This window comes from Syngnathus typhle, linkage group LG10, assembly GCF_033458585.1.
Source record: "Syngnathus typhle isolate RoL2023-S1 ecotype Sweden linkage group LG10, RoL_Styp_1.0, whole genome shotgun sequence".
NCBI classification, from domain to species: Eukaryota; Metazoa; Chordata; class Actinopteri; order Syngnathiformes; family Syngnathidae; genus Syngnathus; species Syngnathus typhle.
Genome location: NC_083747.1, coordinates 5,193,214 through 5,212,933, shown reverse-complemented (window position 1 = coordinate 5,212,933; position 19,720 = coordinate 5,193,214). Strand labels below are relative to the sequence as shown.

At 40.1% G+C, this 19,720-nt stretch overlaps 5 protein-coding genes across 6 annotated transcripts; 2 read left to right on the top strand and 3 right to left on the bottom strand.

Annotated features, from left to right (window-relative positions):
- Nucleotides 1-363: 363 nt before the first annotated feature.
- Nucleotides 364-5,079, bottom strand: LOC133160798 (casein kinase II subunit alpha). 2 transcript variants are annotated; one of them, XM_061288854.1, is made up of 15 exons: nucleotides 4,951-5,079; nucleotides 4,124-4,215; nucleotides 3,879-3,960; nucleotides 3,631-3,760; nucleotides 3,449-3,560; nucleotides 3,255-3,356; nucleotides 3,056-3,106; nucleotides 2,919-2,978; nucleotides 2,751-2,834; nucleotides 2,558-2,668; nucleotides 2,378-2,479; nucleotides 2,201-2,301; nucleotides 1,469-1,617; nucleotides 1,304-1,393; nucleotides 364-1,223 (listed from the first exon to the last, which is right to left on the bottom strand). In XM_061288854.1, exons 4-15 carry the CDS (start codon nucleotides 3,729-3,731, stop codon nucleotides 1,108-1,110), a joined length of 1,179 nt encoding a protein of 392 aa, XP_061144838.1. In that variant the 5' UTR covers nucleotides 3,732-3,760; nucleotides 3,879-3,960; nucleotides 4,124-4,215; nucleotides 4,951-5,079; the 3' UTR covers nucleotides 364-1,107. The 2 variants fall into 2 exon arrangements, with proteins under 2 accessions (XP_061144838.1, XP_061144839.1); XM_061288855.1 differs by having other exon boundaries at nucleotides 3,879-3,955.
- Nucleotides 5,080-5,161: 82 nt separating this feature from the next.
- On the top strand, nucleotides 5,162-8,320 carry LOC133160834 (uncharacterized). The gene is made up of 9 exons (XM_061288905.1): nucleotides 5,162-6,221; nucleotides 6,288-6,340; nucleotides 6,423-6,455; nucleotides 6,607-6,654; nucleotides 6,829-6,876; nucleotides 6,958-7,008; nucleotides 7,086-7,127; nucleotides 7,496-7,759; nucleotides 8,184-8,320. Exons 1-9 carry the CDS (start codon nucleotides 6,085-6,087, stop codon nucleotides 8,210-8,212), a joined length of 705 nt encoding a protein of 234 aa, XP_061144889.1. The 5' UTR covers nucleotides 5,162-6,084; the 3' UTR covers nucleotides 8,213-8,320.
- tyrobp (transmembrane immune signaling adaptor TYROBP) lies at nucleotides 6,765-10,474 on the bottom strand. The gene is made up of 6 exons (XM_061288931.1): nucleotides 10,335-10,474; nucleotides 9,074-9,260; nucleotides 8,990-9,007; nucleotides 8,789-8,923; nucleotides 8,665-8,717; nucleotides 6,765-8,589 (listed from the first exon to the last, which is right to left on the bottom strand). The coding sequence occupies exons 2-6, from the start codon at nucleotides 9,141-9,143 to the stop codon at nucleotides 8,533-8,535; spliced, it is 333 nt and encodes a 110-aa protein (XP_061144915.1). The 5' UTR covers nucleotides 9,144-9,260; nucleotides 10,335-10,474; the 3' UTR covers nucleotides 6,765-8,532.
- On the bottom strand, nucleotides 9,478-11,605 carry LOC133160808 (gastrula zinc finger protein XlCGF8.2DB-like). The gene is made up of 3 exons (XM_061288867.1): nucleotides 11,455-11,605; nucleotides 10,946-11,049; nucleotides 9,478-10,796 (listed from the first exon to the last, which is right to left on the bottom strand). Exons 2-3 carry the CDS (start codon nucleotides 11,040-11,042, stop codon nucleotides 9,877-9,879), a joined length of 1,017 nt encoding a protein of 338 aa, XP_061144851.1. The 5' UTR covers nucleotides 11,043-11,049; nucleotides 11,455-11,605; the 3' UTR covers nucleotides 9,478-9,876.
- A 2,327-nt stretch (nucleotides 11,606-13,932) lies between these two features.
- On the top strand, nucleotides 13,933-19,704 carry LOC133160784 (NF-kappa-B inhibitor delta). Its single transcript, XM_061288826.1, has 12 exons — nucleotides 13,933-14,086; nucleotides 15,509-15,636; nucleotides 15,829-15,862; nucleotides 15,944-16,131; nucleotides 16,228-16,409; nucleotides 16,780-16,885; nucleotides 16,975-17,121; nucleotides 17,390-17,441; nucleotides 17,606-17,763; nucleotides 18,274-18,390; nucleotides 18,467-18,631; nucleotides 18,847-19,704. Exons 1-12 carry the CDS (start codon nucleotides 14,071-14,073, stop codon nucleotides 18,901-18,903), a joined length of 1,350 nt encoding a protein of 449 aa, XP_061144810.1. The 5' UTR covers nucleotides 13,933-14,070; the 3' UTR covers nucleotides 18,904-19,704.
- The last annotated feature ends 16 nt before the right edge of the window (nucleotides 19,705-19,720 follow it).

Sequence of the window (19,720 nt, the reverse complement as noted above, 5' to 3'; positions counted from 1 at the left end):
TTTGCGTAGACTACGGACTCCATACGTAGTTATTTGTGTAACGTCGTCTTAAAACGAACACATTCTGCGGTGTTAAGTTTCTATTTTGAAGACAAGTTATATTGTCATATTTAATTGCTATTTGTAATGGCTTAAAATAGTTTGGAATGCCTTCCACAACATTTAAGCGATCATTAATATTCTAACAACAGTCCACAAATCGGGCACACTTTCACAAACTCGAGATCATTTTGACTGGTACTTTGACTTTGCTTTTAGACTGTAAATTGTTGAATGCTGAAATAAATTGCAATAGTTGTTAAATCAGTAAAATATTCAAGTCTATAAGGAGGGTGTTAAATTAAAAAAGACGGTGTCTGCAAATCCCTGTTTAAACTGTTTATTTTTTTTGAAGTTGTTTTCGTAGGTGATGACTCTTCCCAACATAAAACAAAAAGTTACAAAATTGTCTATGTCATCAAAATCATTTGTAAGAGACTTCATAAAAAAACAAACATGAACACATACATACACGTACAGAAGTGAACGTAACATAAAATTGGCAAACTATCGACCCTGTGATACTCAGCATTGGGTGCATGCAACCTGACAGTTACTGTAGAATATCTACAAAAGTCCAATTTTTGAATAATAGCAACTAACAACTTCAAAAGACCGACAACTCCTGCACATAGCGATGTGTGTGTTGTGTGTGCACAGCACCGTGCACACCGGAGTCCTGACTGTCGCGTGAAGTCGTGGGGAGGTTCACAGTGTCGTACAGCAGGTTCCCGCGTCAAAACAGTTTCAAGCAAGACTGTATATTTGGAACATACAAAATAAATTTTATTATCCATTCTCTTCATGTCTACATCTTATTAGAATTGTCAACACACCCAAATTAATTCTAATAATCCTGACAGGTGTAACAATACATGATCTGTCAAGTCCAGGTGTCAAAATATAAATGAATGTGAAAAGCAATTTAAATCATCTTTGTTATTGTTGACATAAAAAGGGGAACTGTGGCGCGGGGGCCACAGTGAAAACTAGGCAGGATGTGGCCATGAGCACACACAAACACGGGACTCGGGGGGGGGGGGAACGGGACGGGGGCAGGTGGGTCCCTCAGGGCTGGGCCCCGGTGGCTGCAGGAACTTGTGTGGCCAAAGTGTTGGGGGCGGAGATGACGGGTGACCCGGCGATGTTTGCCAGCGGCTGCGAGGAGGTCATTGAGCTGATGCCTAGGACACGCAGTAAAGCTTGATTACTCACGGGGACTCGGACGGCGGGGCCTAATCCACCTTGGTATAGTTCAACCTACCAGCCATCATACTTGAGGAGCTGACGGGTGTCGAGCTGGCCGCCATCCCTCCAGGAGTGGGCCCCCTTCCCTGATCTCTGACGATGGGATCTGGAATGAGTTGGCGTCATAAGACTCACTCCATACATTTGAGCCCGGTTTCGGTCAGCTGACTCAAGCACTAACAGAAGTATGGATGATCCATGGCCTCTTTGGCTGTCAGTCGGGCTTGATGGTCATAGCGCAGCAGTTTGTCCAGGAAGTCCAGAGCCTCTGTGCTGACCAGGTGCTGGTTCTCACTGTGTACAAACCTCTCCCACCTTTTACGAGAGTGTCTAAAGGACAACGAAAAACAAGTCATTTTAGACCCATGGCTTCCAACAGGCACTCGGCAGGACACATTCAGTCACCTGTTTGTAGAACCCCGACTGGTGAGGCTTTTTCACACTGCGCTTACACAATATTATTATCCAACACTGACACAGTCCGGTGTAGAAACCCAGATTGCACAAAAACTTACTCCTGCTGGCACACAACCAATGTGCATAACATGCCTGGGATGAAGCTTTCCAATTTCAAACAGCATTATGAGACAAAAAAAAAAAAAGGAATTTCCTCAAAACTTAGAGATAACAACAAAAACAAATGCACTAAATTCATACATAAACTGCACAAAAGATTCTTGCTTGATTTTCTATGACCACAACGTGCACTCAAGAGTGTCATGCACTTTGGGTAAACTCAAGAAGCCATTTTCAGATGCAGGGGGGGGGAAAAAAAAAAAAAAGAAAATCTAGTTTGATTTTGTCATTACTGCGTGGGGCGGCAAGACTTTTTTTGATGCGACGAAGAAATAGTTCTGTCATCAATGGGAAGGAGATGCTGAAAATGTTTCTGCAAGGACGGCCTCCGTCTCACCTTCCCAAAATGTCGTTGAACCGTGGATCCAATTCAATGTTGTACTTGTCGATGTAGTCGTACAGGTCCTCTGTGCCTAAGACTTTTGCAATACGCACAAGCTGTAAAGACAATCAAATGTTATCAGACACTACTAAAAATGCACCAGTTGGATCGCCAGGCCTGTCGTCGACCTACCTGATCGTAGTTGTCGTGACCGTGAAAGAAAGGCTCCTTTCTGAAGATCATGCTGGCCAACATGCAGCCCAAACTCCACATGTCAAGATTGTAATCATACATCTGCGCAAGAGAAGCAAGAGACGTCGCATTGATTCCGTCCCAAAAATACAAACACTTGACACATACTGTGCTCCTCACCTGGTAATCTACCAGTAGTTCAGGTCCTTTAAAGTACCTGGAGGCCACTCGCACGTTGTATTCCTGGCTTGGGTGGTAGAACTCGGCCAATCCCCAGTCGATTAGGCGGAGCTGAACATTTCCAACAAAACATAGGCGAGATGATTTCGCCACAATCGAATGTCGTAACTTGCGTGCCAAAGCGAGCCAGTACCTTTCTGTGTTCGTGGTCGATCATGACATTGTGTGGCTTCACATCTCTGTGCATGATGCCCATACTATGGCAGTAATCCAGAGCCTAAAGAACAGCAAGGCAACCTGTCAAACTCACATCCCCCCCCCCCCCTCCGCGATAAAATGACACCTTACAAAGACGACTTACCTTTAAGATTTCATACATGTAAAACCGTATGTCAAAGTCAGATAGAGTTTGATACAATTGCTGTAAAATAGAAACATTCCGCTTTGTTATCAGATGATTGTTGTGCTCATGAAAGAGATGACGAGTCTGATGCATACCTTGAAGTCTGTGTTGTTCACATGTTCAAAAACCAGAGCGGGGGTTCGGGACTGGCGGGAGAAACAAAAGCGTGAATGAATAGGAACACAACTCCTAAAAATGGAAATGTGACCCCGCCCGTGAGGGTCCTGCTGTTAGCCTCTTGCACGACTATTATACTCGTTCGTTTTTCAACTGAGAGGAGCACAAAATACATACCACGGGATCCTTGACAATATCTAGCAGTGAGATGATATTTGGGCCGCCCCGGAGGTTCTCCAGGATTTTTATTTCTCTCTTGATTTTCTTTTTTTTCACCGGCTTTGAGAAGACAAAGGAACAATAATGGGATTTTAAGAGAGTCAGAAAATATTTTGCAATAGGGCTAGTCCACCTCCGGATGACTGCCATACCTTTAGTATTTTCACAACCACTTTTTCATTGTTTGTGATGTTTATAGCTTCAAACACTTCACTATATTTGCCTCGACCAAGTTTTCTGACCAGCTGATAGTCGTCCTGGTTTCTGCGAGGTGACAATTTAGGAATTAATGATCGGACCAATTGGCAACTCTTTCACAGCGCGTCTGCCTTACCCCCACTCCACAACATGGGACTCATAGTCCCAGTATTCCCGAGGTCTCTGTGTGTTTACATCGGGGTAAACTCGAGAGCGGCTTGGAACAGGTCCAGACATATTCTACACAGAATCTTCTTGAAAATCTCCTACAAGACAAAGAGAATCAAGATCACCGAAGTGTACACACCCTCAACTAAACACAATAGATCGCAACTACATATTTGAAATATTTTTTTTTCTCCCTGTATACATGATGACACATACCTGGGAGGTTACCTCCAGGAAGTTGGTGACGGATGAAAGGGAACGAGATCGGTTGAGAGGCCGCTAAAGTTCGAGAGCTACGCTGGCAAGCAGATATGACGACATATTTTACAACCATCAAAAGATTACATAGCAATGAGTGACTTTGACAAGTTATTAAGACAAAGGAAGGTCGTCTAGATTTTTTTACATGGAAGTTATTACATGGCTGAAATCGACTAGGTTACAAATAGGTGTATTTTCACCTGGCTGTTAAATGGGGGCATCCAACCAGTTTAATCAGGACGTACGAGGTTCAATACAGTCATCACTGGGGGCAACAACCACACAATACTTCCTGTAAGGGGAAAAAACAATGTAGGTTGATTTCAATCAATGCTGTCAATGAGGCAAACTAAGCTAACGCACGCCATCTACTATGGCTCATAAGACCCAACATCTTTGATGTGGCTAAGCAATCAATCCACTCGCATGCTGTGATCAGGTGTCAAAAGTGCTTCGTGGGGATGTGGCCAATTTGCCCGCTTCACGCTTTAACGAACGCGGCGGGTGCAAGAAGCCCCCCTCGCTCAACGGCCTGCACAAGTGCAATGCAGCTAAAGAGCTAACGTTAGCTTAGCTTACGGGGCAAGCCGGCTAGCTGGCCGGGCTGCTAACACGTTAGCATTAGCTAGTCAAGTGGAGAAGCTAAAGCCGGTAGCAAGTCACATATCACAGAACTTGCCAACGCTAAAAGAACGTCATTCCGCCACAAAAATCCATTTTGGACACCGGGAGGGGCGAATCGCCGATTTCTATTATCATTGTTTATGTTAAACCGAGCCACAAGCTTCGAAAATTTCTATTTCCTAGAGCTAAAAAGTGCTAAGCTAATAGGCTCATGGGGGGAATGAATAGCCTGCTTGGATGGCGAGGCGAGCGGCTGGCAACGCCTTAAAAACACAGCCCGCAAAGACGAATGTGGCTACAAAGAACTGGCAAGACTACGCTACGTTGTCCCCGCTATCCCTCGAAGGTGGAACGGTCAACGGTGGTAACAAACATACGACGATTCGTGGTCAAATACAATTACCTCTCAGCGTTGCTGGGACATCAATATGGCGATGCTTGGGATCAGGAGCTTAGCTCGGGCGCCGCAGGCGGCAGGGGGCGCTCTCCCTTCTCTATTTCCCACCACTTTTGGGGCGGAATGGCCACCAACAGGTCGCATTGAAAGTGAACATCATATTTCCTCTTCACTTGGCTGCATTATTTGAAATGTCTACGATGGATAAAACGCCATTTCATTAACCGGTATCCCTATAAAAAAAAAAGCAGGTAAAAGTAGAAATAAGGAATCACATTCTTTGCATAAATGAATGCAGTCAACTAAATTAAGTTAAAGCTTTTCCAGTTATATAGGATACCCATTTGGATAACTTGCCTTAAGAATAACAAAATGAAACTGCTCATTATGCTTTTTTTTATTATTATTATTATTAACAACCTGTACAGAGAAGAGAATTTGTTTGCAAATGATGTGATTTGACTAACAAAACAATTAAGTTAATTTATCTGATAATAACCGAATAAGCAAACCTGACAATATATTCAGCAACAATAATTCTTGCAATGTCAAACCATACTTACAAATATAATATTTACTTTAAGTCAACATTTTGCTTCTCTAATTCCGTTGCATCATTTTTGTTAGTTTTTTTTTATGTCTTGTAACTTCTGACAATCTCTTTTTGTTTCCGTGTCAATCATCATGCCCGAAAAAACAACAGAGCTCTGTTGACTACAAATTCCAGTAGTATTTTAAGTGTAGGAGGTAAAAGTAAAAAGTTGTCAGAAGACTAAATACTCAAGCAAAGTTTAGATAACTAATTAAGTAAAGTTAAAAGTATTTGAAGCTTGCTATTTCCCACCACTGCTGAATGCTCCTTGAGTTACCTGTGGAAAAAAAGACCTTTGTTTAGGCAGTGGTCAGATTTGTTTACAATCATGATACAAAGAACAAAATGCAATCAGGCCTGCATTTTGTTGAAAGGATTCTTGGGTGGTGGTTGCGGAGGGGGAGGGACAGCCAGGGGCATTTCCCCGAGATAATTATCCACATATGACCGGTCCAGACAAGACATTTGATTGATAATATAAAAAGAGCTTTGTCAACCCTCCAAGCTCTTATTTTCTTAGTCGAGCCGCGCACTGTCAAACAAAGACAATGGAGTCGGGTCGGAATCTTTCATTAAAGGTCAAAGGTCAACGGGAGGAGAACAAGGTGCCTTCAATAAAAAGCCTCGGTTGCAATCCTGAGTCTTCACAGTTGGACTGCTGGACACTGACGTCAACAATGAGGCTGTGAGTTTCCGTATTTTCATTTTGAATTTGGAACTTTCACTAACAATTTGAACTTTATAATTTCAGTGTTATATGCTGTCTGATGCTCCTCCCGCTTGTTACAGCAGGTCTAGTCAGAGGTGAGCCAATATGATGATCAATTGATTTGCTAACAAATACCACAACTGTTTTGCTTTTTCTCCTTTTTTAATGTTTTTGTAGCACGGAGAGAAGATGTTTTAAGCTTTCTGAATGGTGAGCATAATTCTGCCAGACTTTTAAAAGCATTTATTGCTATTGTCCTGCTTTTTGATTTGACTATATGGTACAGTATTTTGATGTTAGTCAGTATTTTGAACTCCTAGAACAAAATGAAAACATTAATTGTTCATCTCTGTTGTTGTAGATGCCCTCAGCACAAAAACAGGAGAGACCATGCCTGCAATTATGACAGGTCTGTGACATCGAGAGAAATCGACAGATGATAAGAATAACGATAAATGACGATAGACGATAAGAAGAATTCACACATCTGGTAGAGGCGAAATCAAAACCGAGTTTCAGTTTTGTTATGCTTGTGACATGATTTTTTTTTTAAAATCATGATGTTATGAGTCATCTTTCGCAGGGCACAGAAACCCGCCAAGTGAACCAGAGAAAGGACAAGATTCTCAAGGTACTGTACTCGATACTCCTACAGTTTATGAATCAGAATGAAAGTAATATGAACTGATTTTTTTTCAACATTCATTTCCAGATCTTTCAGAGGATCAGTCTTTGGAAAGCGCCAACCAAGAGACAATTACAGGTGTTTAATAAATGAAAAATGCTGAAAATATTTTGAACTTCAGATCAAATTAATAGTAATAATATTCATAATTGCAGAACCAAAGGTGTCTGATGCGAACCTTGGCGGGGAAAGCAAAGGTACAGCTTTAACGATGATCAAATAGTTATGTTGTGTATACTTTATAATTTCACACATTAAAAAAAGTTGGACACAAGAGTATCATGTGGAATAAGCAAAATTTCAGGTTAATGTGTAACAATAAACACAATTAAAATTGATTAACATGAAGTGGAAAAGAACTTAAAAATGCATCGAAATCTTGGAAAAAACACAAAATTAATTAACATAATTGGATTACTATTGTATTAAACTATTAGTCATTCTAAAATATCAGTTTCCAAAAATCTAATTGTCCTATTTTCCCATTTGAAACCCAATCATTATTATAAGGATGTAGATTCTACCTTGAAGGTGTGAAATCAACGTTTTGTCACTGCTTCCAAAGACCTTGACAGCGACGAGGCTCCTCAATCAAAGGTGGAAGACAAAGCTCCACCTCCCAGACGACCGGGAGCGCCGCTTGCGAGCAGGAGACGAGCTCAAAATCAACAATGTGGAGAACGAGTCGATCCGAACAGTGAGGAGGCCGTTACTGATGCCATGAACGTGCCGAGCAGGCTGCCTGTCCAAGACACGAGTCTCCAGATGACAACGTCCGTTGAAGGGGTCCGCTCGTTGGACACGAGCAGAGAACTGGATGTTCATGATGGTGAGTTTGAATTTTGAGTCTAAGTGCTTTAGCTAAATGTTCCCTCAGAAACAAGATCATTTGCCAGTTCGGAAACACATCCAATTGACCCAAGACTTTTGATGGGAACATTCTTCTGCCTTCATCTAATTCTGGGACATATTTTTAGGTCAACCTCTTGGTGTTTTATTTATCATTTTTTCCCATTTTCTGTGACTCAGTCGCACCCATCGGTTGACTCACTGTCAGCAGATCAGCCAGTTCCAGTTGTTGCCCAGATTTAGACTCTTTTCAAGGCACTGGGAAAGGGAACAAGGTTCAAATTCAATGGAACAAAGAATTACATTTGCAAAACAAAGAGTATACATTGAAATTATACGAAAAGAAGACACAAAAAGAACAAAATGACAGCTTGTTAATTCATTATCTGTATGATCGTCTTTAGGCCGTCCAGTGGGAGCTTCTCCAAGCTGAGAAAAGGCAGACTCTACCCAGACTGGTTGGGAGCCAATCACAGGGCACAAATGGAGATAGAAAAGCATTCACGCTCATTTTTTTTTTTAGCTAAATGTGAGCCAAGAGAATAATTTAGCTGATAATTGTCTGAAAAAAAATAAATGCATATGGGATAAAATGGTGTAAGCTTTGTTTTCTTTTCATTTATTGTCTCTCTCTCTTTACATAACTATCATACATGAGTATTATCAGTGCTAAATAAATTTGTAGCCCATATGGAAACATATAATCTATGAGATCAAAATAGGACGGTACAATTCAAAAAGTTAATACAAGTTTCATTTCCTGAAGTGTTGAAGTTCACTATACACATCCGATTGAATTCCGTGTAATTCCTACAAAATAAGAGCAAATTAAAATGCCATCAGTTTATTTTCTTTAAATTTAATGTAAAACAAATTACACTTCACCTGATAGGGAGATTCTGTTATCTCATCCGGTTCGGGTTGTCCATGCGTTTTTGCTGTTAATAAAAAAAATAGAAATTACTGATCAATAGCTTAAAAAAAAATAGCTCGTAAGATTAACGCTTACCATTTTCCTGTGTTCTTTTCTTGTGGAGTATTAGCAAGTAGAAGACAGAAACCGCAATGAAGATTGTCAAGACGATATCAGAGACAATCATTCCTATGACCGACTGCATGCTGATGAAATAGCAAGCGCCACATTCTACCAAAGACACACAAAAATAAAGTGAATCATTACAATGACTAAAATAAAAAATAATGGACGTACCTTGTTGTCCTCCAGATCCTGCAAAATATGTTTACAATCAGGGAATTGTGCAAACACAGCACATTTTATAGACGTAACACTCACCGAATAGTGAATTTGAAATGCAAAATGTATCCTTCATGCTGTTTTCTGTCTCAAAGGAGAGCTTGTTCATCGGCAGTCAAGTTCCGCAAGTGAGACTTCACTTAACTGTGGACACGTGATTGTGTTTGGAGGCGGACAAAAGTAGGGTGACCAGACGTCCTCTTTTTCCCGGACCTACTGTTGTGCTCTAAAAAAAAACATCCGAGGGGAATTTCAAATGAACTGATGATATGCTGTTTATAATACTTACCTGACTTGTGTCGTAAAATGTTGGGAATGACTCAAATCTCACGGATCTCCATTTCTTAAGGTGTCTCACACGACACGCGTCATCATTCATTTAATATCATTCTACATAATTCCATATGATTCAATACTTCTCCTCATTGTTCAATGTCATTCCGTATAATCCACTCTCATTTTATTTCATGATTCAAGGCTTTCCACATGCTTCCATATTTTGTCGTTCAGCATTTCTACACAAATTGATTCATCTATTAAAGAAAAAAAAAAGTGTCGTTTGCTTCTGATTTTTCTTCTTAACAAGTCTTGACAAATGAGGGCAAAAATGAAAAGCTGAACAAATCAAAAGCCTCAACACCAATAGAAACTAAGCAACGCGCTCTGAATATAAATTAAAAGTAATTAGTTAAAATCCACAACTAAAAGCAAAATAAACATCAAGTATTATGAATATCACAAAACTCTTATCATCCCGAGGCCGGTTAACTATATTCTCAAATTCATTACGACTCAAATAGAAGGTGAAATCATTGCTCATCTCCCCAACACACTTGGAATTCTCATTGGCAAGAGTCTGAGCAGGCAACAGGGTTCTCGCCAGTGTGGATTCTTATATGCCTTTTTAAGCTTCGCTTGACTACAAATCTTCGGTAACAAACAGAGCATGAAAAAGGTTTCTCGCCAGTGTGACTTTTGGTGTGGCTTTTTAAATGTCCATCCTGAGAGAAGTTTTGGCCGCAAACTGAGCATGAAAAAGGTTTCTCGCCAGTGTGGATTCTTGTATGACTTGTTAAAGTTTTCTTCACTGAAAAGCTTTGGCCACAAATTGAGCATGAAAAAGGTTTCTCTCCAGTGTGGATTCTTGTGTGCGCTTTTAAATGGCCCCCCTCCGAGAATTTCTGTCCACAAACTGAGCATGAAAAACGTTTCTCACCAGTGTGAATCCTTGTGTGCTTTTTTAAATCTCCCCGCTCAGAGAATTTTCGGCCACAAACTGAGCATAAAAATGGTTTCTCACCAGTGTGCCTTCTTGTGTGCCTTTTTAAATGTTCCCTCCGAGTGAATTTATGGCCACAATCTGAGCAGGAAAAGTTTCTCGTCACGTCACTATCTGATGCTGGAGCTGCTTGTGATCCTTCACAGTGGTCTCCATCACCTTCTCTGGTCATTTGTTGACTTGAGCTGCAGGTTGGAGGCTCCGCCCCTTTGCTCACCTCATGTTGACCCTCATCTAAACTCTTCACAAGAACACCAGGCGATGGCATCTTGTAGATATCCTCCTCCTCCTCCTCCTCCTTTTTAATGTCGCAGGAGTCTTCTTCCTCCTCTTTAATACAAGGCCACTCCATCTCTTCCTCCTTTCTTATGAGGCAAACAAACGTCTGCTCCATGTGTTCATTCAAGTGGTGGACCTCTTTGCCCACGTCTTCCTCTTTAATATGAGTGAGCTCTGGCTCCTCCTGCTTAACTTCACTGATGTCTGCAAAACAAGGCAACCACTCATAACAATGAAAGTTACAGTTGAAGAGAAACTGGCAAAACCTATACAAGGACACATGATTTTGATCAAATTCTACTAAAAATAAACACTGGCAAAGGATTCATAATAGAAAATAGACGTGTACTAACCTACTCTGTGCAACACAACATAAGGCTGCAGCCAAAGATCTTCCAGTCGAATATGGTCCTTTTCCTCCACGTACTTTGCTGTGGTCCTTGCAAACATTTTCAAGCTGCAATCACAACACTTGTTCAACGATGTTTGTCTCACAAAGGTGTCTTTTGTTTTTGCAAATGTGATTACGCGTTATCATCTGGTAGAGTGCATGAAGGCATTGAGATTTAAAATCGAGGGCATGCCTGCCTGCAACCACCATTGTAATTTCCACGGTACAGTCTCGGTACAGGCAAGAACCAACATATGACGATGAGATCCAACATTCGTCGAGGACGATGCTCAGTTAGCCTTTGTTTCTACTTGACAAAAGACAGTTGTAATTCAACGATAATGCCAATAATCAAGCTAAATATCATAAAGTTAGCACTGTGGTAGCTACCATGCTAATGAAAGCCGCCCGCACTTATTACTGCAACCAAGCAGTACTACAAATAACGGTGGTAACGAGGTCGTAACTTACCTCTTAGTTTATGTTACTGATTCACCACATAAATTGCGTTTTTATTTGATGCAGCCAAATAGAAGGGGATAAGCTTCTGTTTGAGTGCTTAAACCAAGCGGGGTTCCGTAGTTTTTTGTTTACTTCCTGCTACGTAATGATGATGTCATTTGACAGAGGTCCCGGACGCCCTCTAGCGATGGACTGTGGGAAGTTCAATGTTGTAGTTGCCCAGCAAACAAACTAACATTGCGTGCAGAAAAAGAACATTTTGTGCACGTTTTCCAAAAAAAACCCCCCAAAAAACAACTTGAATAGATTTTGAGGGTGTCCATTAAAAGAAGTTCCTATATTTACGTTTCCTCATTTATTGCAGGATCATAAGATTGTATACAGAGTAGAGTGTCTAGAAAATTGGATTTTTATTTGTTGCAATCATGGTTAGAAAGACAGATTTAATAGGCTACATACGTACAGTACCGAACGGTATGTACAGTGCTTTTATGACAATTAAGTCATGATATTTTGTGTAACTTTATGGCAAATACTCCTTTTTTCTCAACATGAGACAAAAGTAATATCCAAATTTGATGCTTGAAGGTAACTCTCTTTTTAGATTTCAGGATAAAGTAAAAAAAAAAAAGTTCAGCTTTATTTTTTAAGGTTAAAACTGAATAATCTGTGTAGAAAAACGGTCAGGTCTTCTTCGACGCCCGGAAATTCATATACGTTTTTTGATCCTCTGTGAAAAGATGGGGAAAAAAATGAGTCATTTGTACCAGACCGCACCCACATCATACTAATTACTATTGGCTTACGCTTTTCTCTGTGTTTTCGACTTTTGCTTAGCTGAATTCTGGCACATTGGTAAGTGATGATGACGAGGACAAGGGTCAACAGCACATCGGCACTTATAATACCCGCCAGTATGCCAGGCTGAATCTTGTAGCATGATGCATGGCCGTCTGCTGGGGTAAACAACACACAAAATGAAATCAAAGCTATCGTTTTGTGGCCCTGAACATGAAGTTGCTTAAACCTAGTAACAGGCTGTGCAGGTGTACCTAATGTTATGGCTGTCAAGTTGTATGCCACCGCAGAGCCTTTGAGAGCTTGAGAGAGAGAACTCACATCAAACTTATAACACCTATTTCAGTTTTGACATTAGGTTGCGGTTTTACTTCCTTCACAGGAAAACCCACCTTCGAAGCAAAAACGGAAAATACTTACTGCAGAGTACAGAGAATAACAGCACAAATGATTTGGCGCATGCCATTATCCCCGTGCTTGGCTGTGACATTTTCTAAAAGACAAAATGAATAATTGAGCAACAAATAGCGAGGTATGGAGGATGGATAGATAGAGATAGAAAGATAGAGAGAAAGAGAGGGGGGGAAATTAGATAGATAGATAGATAGATAGATAGATAGATAGATAGATAGATAGATAGATAGATAGATAGATAGATAGATAGATAGATAGATAGATAGATAGATAGATAGATAGATAGATAGATAGATAGATAGATAGATAGATAGATAGATAGATAGATAGATAGATAGATAGATTTGTTTGTCTGAGTGTGCAGAACTCACATAATCGTTTGATGAGCAAGTTAACTATTATTTTCATACTGTTTTATAGGAATGTGCGAATTTATATACTCTTACCTGTGGTGATGTGCCATCCACGAACCAGAAGAGGTATGACTTCAACTGCGGCTGTAGTTTTGCTTTCATTGTCTCTAACGACTGGATTCCGCCCTCTTTTACGCACGACATAGGTCGGAGACGCTTCAACGTTGGTTCCCCTTTGTCAACAGCAGAGGGCGCTGTCCACATAAGAGTTACCTGCACTGTGTGGGGTTGGGGTTAGTTTTACTAAAAAGTGTGCAGTGTATCTTCAGATTCCTCACACTCTGTCCCTAAATAGAAATTCAGATTATGGTGTATAAAACGAGTCTCTAGTTAAAGTAGATACTGTAACTACAAGTAAATTAAAAACTACAGGCTTTTATTAATGGTTATATGCAATACATTTTGATTGACTGAAATTGGCTGGGCAACCAGTTTATGGTCTCTCACCCTAAGTCAGCTATGATAGACCCATATGAAAATTAATGGCTGGATTTTCAATTGAATTTGATAATATGTTTGGTCATTTTTCCATGTTATTTTTCAAACTGTGCATTTGCATGTTACAGTGGCTGTTTATTTTTTACTCTAACCTTAACCCCTAATACTAACCTTCAAACTATACTAAATATGATGATGGTATTATTAATAATAATAATAATAATAATTTGAATCAACTTTTTTTCATTCATGTTTATCAAAAATAATAATAATAATAATTTGAGCTGTCTGATTTCAGAATGTATACTATATATGTTGGAATGAGTTAGTGGAAGTACTCACAAACGCACACACAGACACATGCACACACACTCAGACAAACACACACGAAAGGGCGTGGATAACAGCACACACACGTGTGTGGGCGGCGTACTCTGTGTGTACAACCAGTGGTGCGTAGTCAACAACAAGGCAGACAAACTTCAGACAAGCGCAACGTCACACATCACACATCTGCTCGCTGTTGTTGGACTCTTCTAATACCAACCAAGACCTCAGAGACATGCACTATGATAAAGGTGAGTACATTTTAATCCATTTTTTTTCATTCATCTTCTTCTGTGAATGGACATCAAATATTTGACATGTTAGTCATTGCTATGAATCCCTTCTTAGTATTACAATTGACATTTTACTATAATTTCTGTAAAGTATCTATCAATTATGTAGTGATGGTATTTAGAAATTCTGTGTTAGAAAGTGCATCTTGGTATTTGACTGAATAAGAACATATCGGTCTCTCCTCATCTTTTCTCATAGTTTCTGATTCTGTTTGACCACAAAATGACGACATTGGCAATGTGCAGCTGCTTCTCTCTCCCGCCTGTTGCTCTTTCTTTCTCTCTCGCTCTTTTCTGTGAGGAGGGAGCCCAAAAGAGATAAGTCACTGGAATCCCCATCGTCCCTCCCACGCACATGACTCAGTGTCCAGGGGTTTCCACTGCCCGAATTTGAATATCGCAAAGGGCAACGAGATTAACCCTAACCCCAGGAGTGTGCTCCGAGTCTCAATGTATGGAGAACTGGCCGTTGCATATTCTTTCTGTGCTTCCGTGGGATTTCTCTGCATTCTTCTACTTCCTTCCACTTTTCATAAACATCCTTTTTACGTTATCGGAAGACTCTAAATTGCCCATTGGTTTAAATGGGTGGATGGATATAGATTATAAAATCAGAAGTTCAAACATGAGTAGAAATTATTTAAATGTACCGACACTTTCCAAGGTCTGGTACAGTTTCTAAACTATCACCCCAGGTATTAAAAAGGCCTGCCAAGAAATATTCAAAGAGTCTCAGTGTTGTGAGTTTTACGTGACCAGAGATGCTAAGTTATTGCTATGGGCTGTTAGTGGGAGTCCCCCAATTTCATCAATACATTTCAAAATTTGGACAGAATAACAAAATGACAGTGACTCCTTGAGCACACATCCAAATTGGTTTTAGAATAAATGACACTCAAAAACACGCAACATTCAGAAATTGGTAGGTGCCAGCAAACTAATATTGTAAATGAAAGCAGCCAAGCAAAAAGGCAGCTAATTCTTTTTTATATGGACCTAAATAAATGTTAGCATACCAGGCTAAAAATGAAAGAGAAACAAGACCACAACAGTAGTGCAGTGCATTCGAAAGCAGACAAGTGATAGCGCCAATGCGACGACGTTTGTGTGTGCGCCGCAGTAAGGAAGATGTGGTTTATGTTTCTGTGCGTGTAAAAGAGCCACGCGGAAGATGTCATAGAAAACATGTATGTTATCCCATTGTGAAGGTTTTCTCTTGTGGCTTCCTAATGGAGTCGATGCGTCAGACAGATCGCAGAGTGGAAACATCTTTTTTGGGTTGCGTGACGCGTGACTTTTTCCTGTTGCACTCATTTACCTATTCTGTGTATAAAAAAAAATAAAATACATAAATTCAGCGTGTAAATTGTTGTCCCACAGCGCCAAAGGAGAAGCCATGCTACACTCAGCCCACAGTGAAAAAACTCCTGGAACAAAAGAGGAAGCGAGAGATGTCGTCGGGGCTCACCTCTTACCCCGCAAACACAACTGGTCACAACATGCTTACTGTAAGAAACATCTCAAAGCACAACGGTACCGTATTTTCCGCACTATAAGGCGCACCTAGAAACCTCCAATTTTCTCAAAAGCCGACAGCGCGCCTTATATATGGAGCAATATTGAGCCTTATAGTGCGGAAAATACGGTATTATATCACTAATAAAATGACCCCATTTTTTTTTCTTTATTTCCTCTCACAGCACCTGCAGGCGTCAGAACAACAGACATGTGCAGGTGAGATTTGGACAATTCCTGTACAATAGTTTTTGAATTTTACAATAAGTGTGCCCACCTTGGCTTCTCTCTCCAACTCAGGTGCATCAAGCAGCTATACAGAAATGCCAGCTATGAGCTGTGAGCTGTGGGCCCCCCTGCAGGAACCTGCTCTATCTTATGACCCCAATCAACCTGGACCAAGCTTCCCTATGGGCTATAATGTCCCATTGGAGTCCGCTTTCAGTTCGCAGCAGCAGCATCATCCAGGATTTGAGTCTCAGTCTTACGTGAGGAAATAAATAACTAAATAAATGAAAATGAATAAATAAATATATAAATAATTTTGAGTTGAATTTGAGGGTTTTTTTTCTTTCTTTGAGCAGGAGTGCCAGATGGCAGCTGCAAATCAGGGCGCAGCGTCTACTTGGACCCTTCTCGGACCCAGTCAGCCCCCCCAGCCAACTTTTGGGTCCTGGTTGGACACCGACACACTCGAGAAAGCCAGGATGATGATGAGAGAAATGGACTACAGTAAAATCATCGGCCAGGATGAAGATGGAGACACGTGAGTGATCAGCCATGAAACATTTAGTATATTCTGAGATTTGTATGTAACGTTGTATGAATGAGTGTTTTTTACTAGTGTGACTGTCTGCTAAACTGTGTGTGTTGATGTTTTGTAATCATAGAAAAAAAAAAACATCCTGAGTCATACAAGTTCTAAAAGGAAACTGGGTCAAATGTATGAGGCTACCCACATGTTTATGGTCACTTGTTAGAAATAATTTCCTAAAAAGTCACTCATTAGAATAATTGGAAATTCTAAGTTTTGATTTTTATGGAGTGTAAAGGTGTTTTTTCATGCTTAAAATTGACAGATGGAGAATTACCAGCTTGCTAATTTTTTTTTTTTCTCTTGTTTTGTTTTGGGTCAGCATTCTGCATATCTGCACAGCTAAGGGTCTCAGGGAGTGGGCCTTTGCCGCAGCAGAGAAGCTGAGGGATTTGGGGAAGCTTGATGCGAAAGAGCACAAAGGCAAAGTATGGAAAAGCAAGCAATTTTAATACATGGACACATTCTTGAATTGTGAGCAAGATTATACATTTGTATTTTGATTTTGCATGAATAGACTGCCTTATTGGTGGCCGTGACAGCAAACCAGCCAGACATTGTTCACGATCTGCTGACATTTGGAGCGGACATTAATGCTTGTGATGACAAAGGGCAAAATGCTCTTCATCTGGCTGCCCACGATGGCCTACCAAGGATAATGCAGGTATGGGGCTGAACCACTTTAGACTAATATGCTTCAAATTTTTAACATTTATTGAATCTTCTTCTTAAAAGAAAACAACAACAAAAAAGAACTGTGTTAGGGATAATTTGGAAAAAGGGGGAAAAACACTTATAGATACAGTACAGTTTAGTTTCTTGGTGATTCGAGTCATGGTAATCTGTAAAGGTTGAATCGAGGCAAATCATATTATTTCTATTTAATCAAATATTTAAAATTTAATCCAAAATCATATTTATTTTTCTTCTAGGTAATTCTGTCCAATAAACCTGCTGTCAACCTGGAGGCCAGAGATTTTGAAGGTAATGTCTCACTATTACAAAAACATTCTTATATTTATGTACAATATGAACAGTACTTGTCCAGAGTGTCATCAACATGAAATAGTTTTCTAAAATTAAAATTAAATTTCTAAAATATTACGGGTACCTATCCCTTGTTCAACTATTTGATATTTTTGTGCTAGGTATGACCCCTTTGCACTGTGCAGCCATTTCTCACAGTGTCACCATGAAGGCCTTGTTTGCCTGTGGGATGGCCGATGTTAACCTTCAGGCTAAAGCTGAAGAGAAGCTCTGCTGTGTGCAGGTGCTTCTCAATGCAGGCGCTTCGTCACTCAGCCAGGTGGAGTACAAACGTCCATCCTCTATCCATTTATCGTTTATTATCTCTATAAAGTCAAACTCATTTTTGTCACGGGCCCCATCGTAGTCATAGTTACTATCGGAGGGCCATTCTGATCGTCAACATTAAACTGTTCAAATATTTTTAAAAGAGCAATGGTAACAAAAATTTCGAGCAATATCTGTATTTCTTTAAAAGTGAAGACAATTTGTAAGTTTAGTATTGACACATGAAGACAATTTGTCTTCGGGGGCCACATCAAATGTTGTGACGGGCCATATTCAGCCCCCGGGCCTTGAGTTTGAGACCTATGCTGTAAAGGCTTTAAATGGATAATATTAGTGACATATGTAGTATCACTTGTATTAAAAAAAGGGGAACTACCCGAGCCAACCACAATGATGTCGTCACTTTTGTTTTCTTTCTAGTGATATTTGCATATTCCAGCGCAACTTATTGTGGTTTTGTTATGGCCCGCCCCCCCAATCTCCCCCACTTGCTAAATTGTAGGAAATTAAAAGTAGCAAGACAGTTCTACACTTGGCTGTGAAGGAAGGGAATGTGGACCTGCTTCACTATCTGCTCAGCATCCCCATGCATAATGTCAAAGACTTTGTCAACATGAAAGTGAGTACCTGCTGTTCACTGCATGAAAAAGTCACTGTGTGGTCAGTGTGACTCAGTATTCAATTTGTACTTCAAGGCGCACGGCCACACAGCTTTACACATGGCGGCCTGTCTCCATGGCAACCCCCGGCAGGAGGAGATCCTGCGGCTCCTTCTGAGCAAAGGAGCTGATCCTAGCATCCGCAATATGGAAAACGGCCTACCCGCGCATCTTCTGCAGGGCGGCCTGCAAGGGGAGCAGGTGAGCCAAATTCTTTGTTGTCAATAAAATTAGCTCAATAAATAAAGTAAAATATTGTGGGTTTTCTTACTCTCTCAAATGAAGCAATTATGAAATTAGATCAATGATTACAGGTAAATTAATTCTATTATAAAAAAATAATTATCCATTAAAAACAGCAACATTCATTATATAAAAAAAACATATTTATAGAACCTTTTTCAAATTTCTTTCAGCTTAAACTCTTGCTGAAGAAACGTCGACGTCCAGTGGCCCCGCATGACCAGGAATGATTGAAAGTCTTCCATGAAGAAGGGATGACAGAAAGGCGTTTGAGGTTAATTCACATTGGATTTCAACTCTTAAAAATGATTCGCCACTAGCTGCTTTTCAAGTACAGAACAAGTTCATATTTATATTTTATTTTCTATGAGGCATTCATATTGAGGACCTTTTAATTCCAATTACAAACCCATGCTGTTTGGAATATTTTATATATTTATTTTTTCTCACATTTTGAATTAAGTATATGTCACTCGACACAATATCAGGTTATGATTATCATCTTTGATATTGTATGAATCTTCTTAGATTGTGGTTGTGTATCTCAGTACCAAAGTTAAATCAGTGGCTGGGTGATGAGAGTTCTCATTTTGCTAAAATTCTTTGATTTCTATGAAATCAATGGAGGACTCAGAAATCATAATGATGGCATTGGCCGTGATGCTGCTGCTGAATTCAATCAGCACGTTTACTTATGTTGACATTGATGACATGTTGAAAATGACCTGTATGCATCATACTTCTAGATGTAGTTTACTGTGTAAAACTACTTTAGTTTGTTCTACGTCTCATGACCAAAGCGTGACGCAGTGCATGCCAGGAGTGAGTCATGACCCAAACAAAAGTCATGTTTGGGATATTCTTATGAGCATGGGGGAAATTGAATCACTCAAAGGAAAGTTTGAACAACTGTCACCTTCATTTCACAAAAATCCCAACGTCTCGATTACTATGATCTGAAACCATTAAGAGGGGTAAAATTTGAATTTGACTGTAATTTCAGTGAGAAAAATAAATGTTGAGGTCTCTGACTTGTATGCGTTGTTT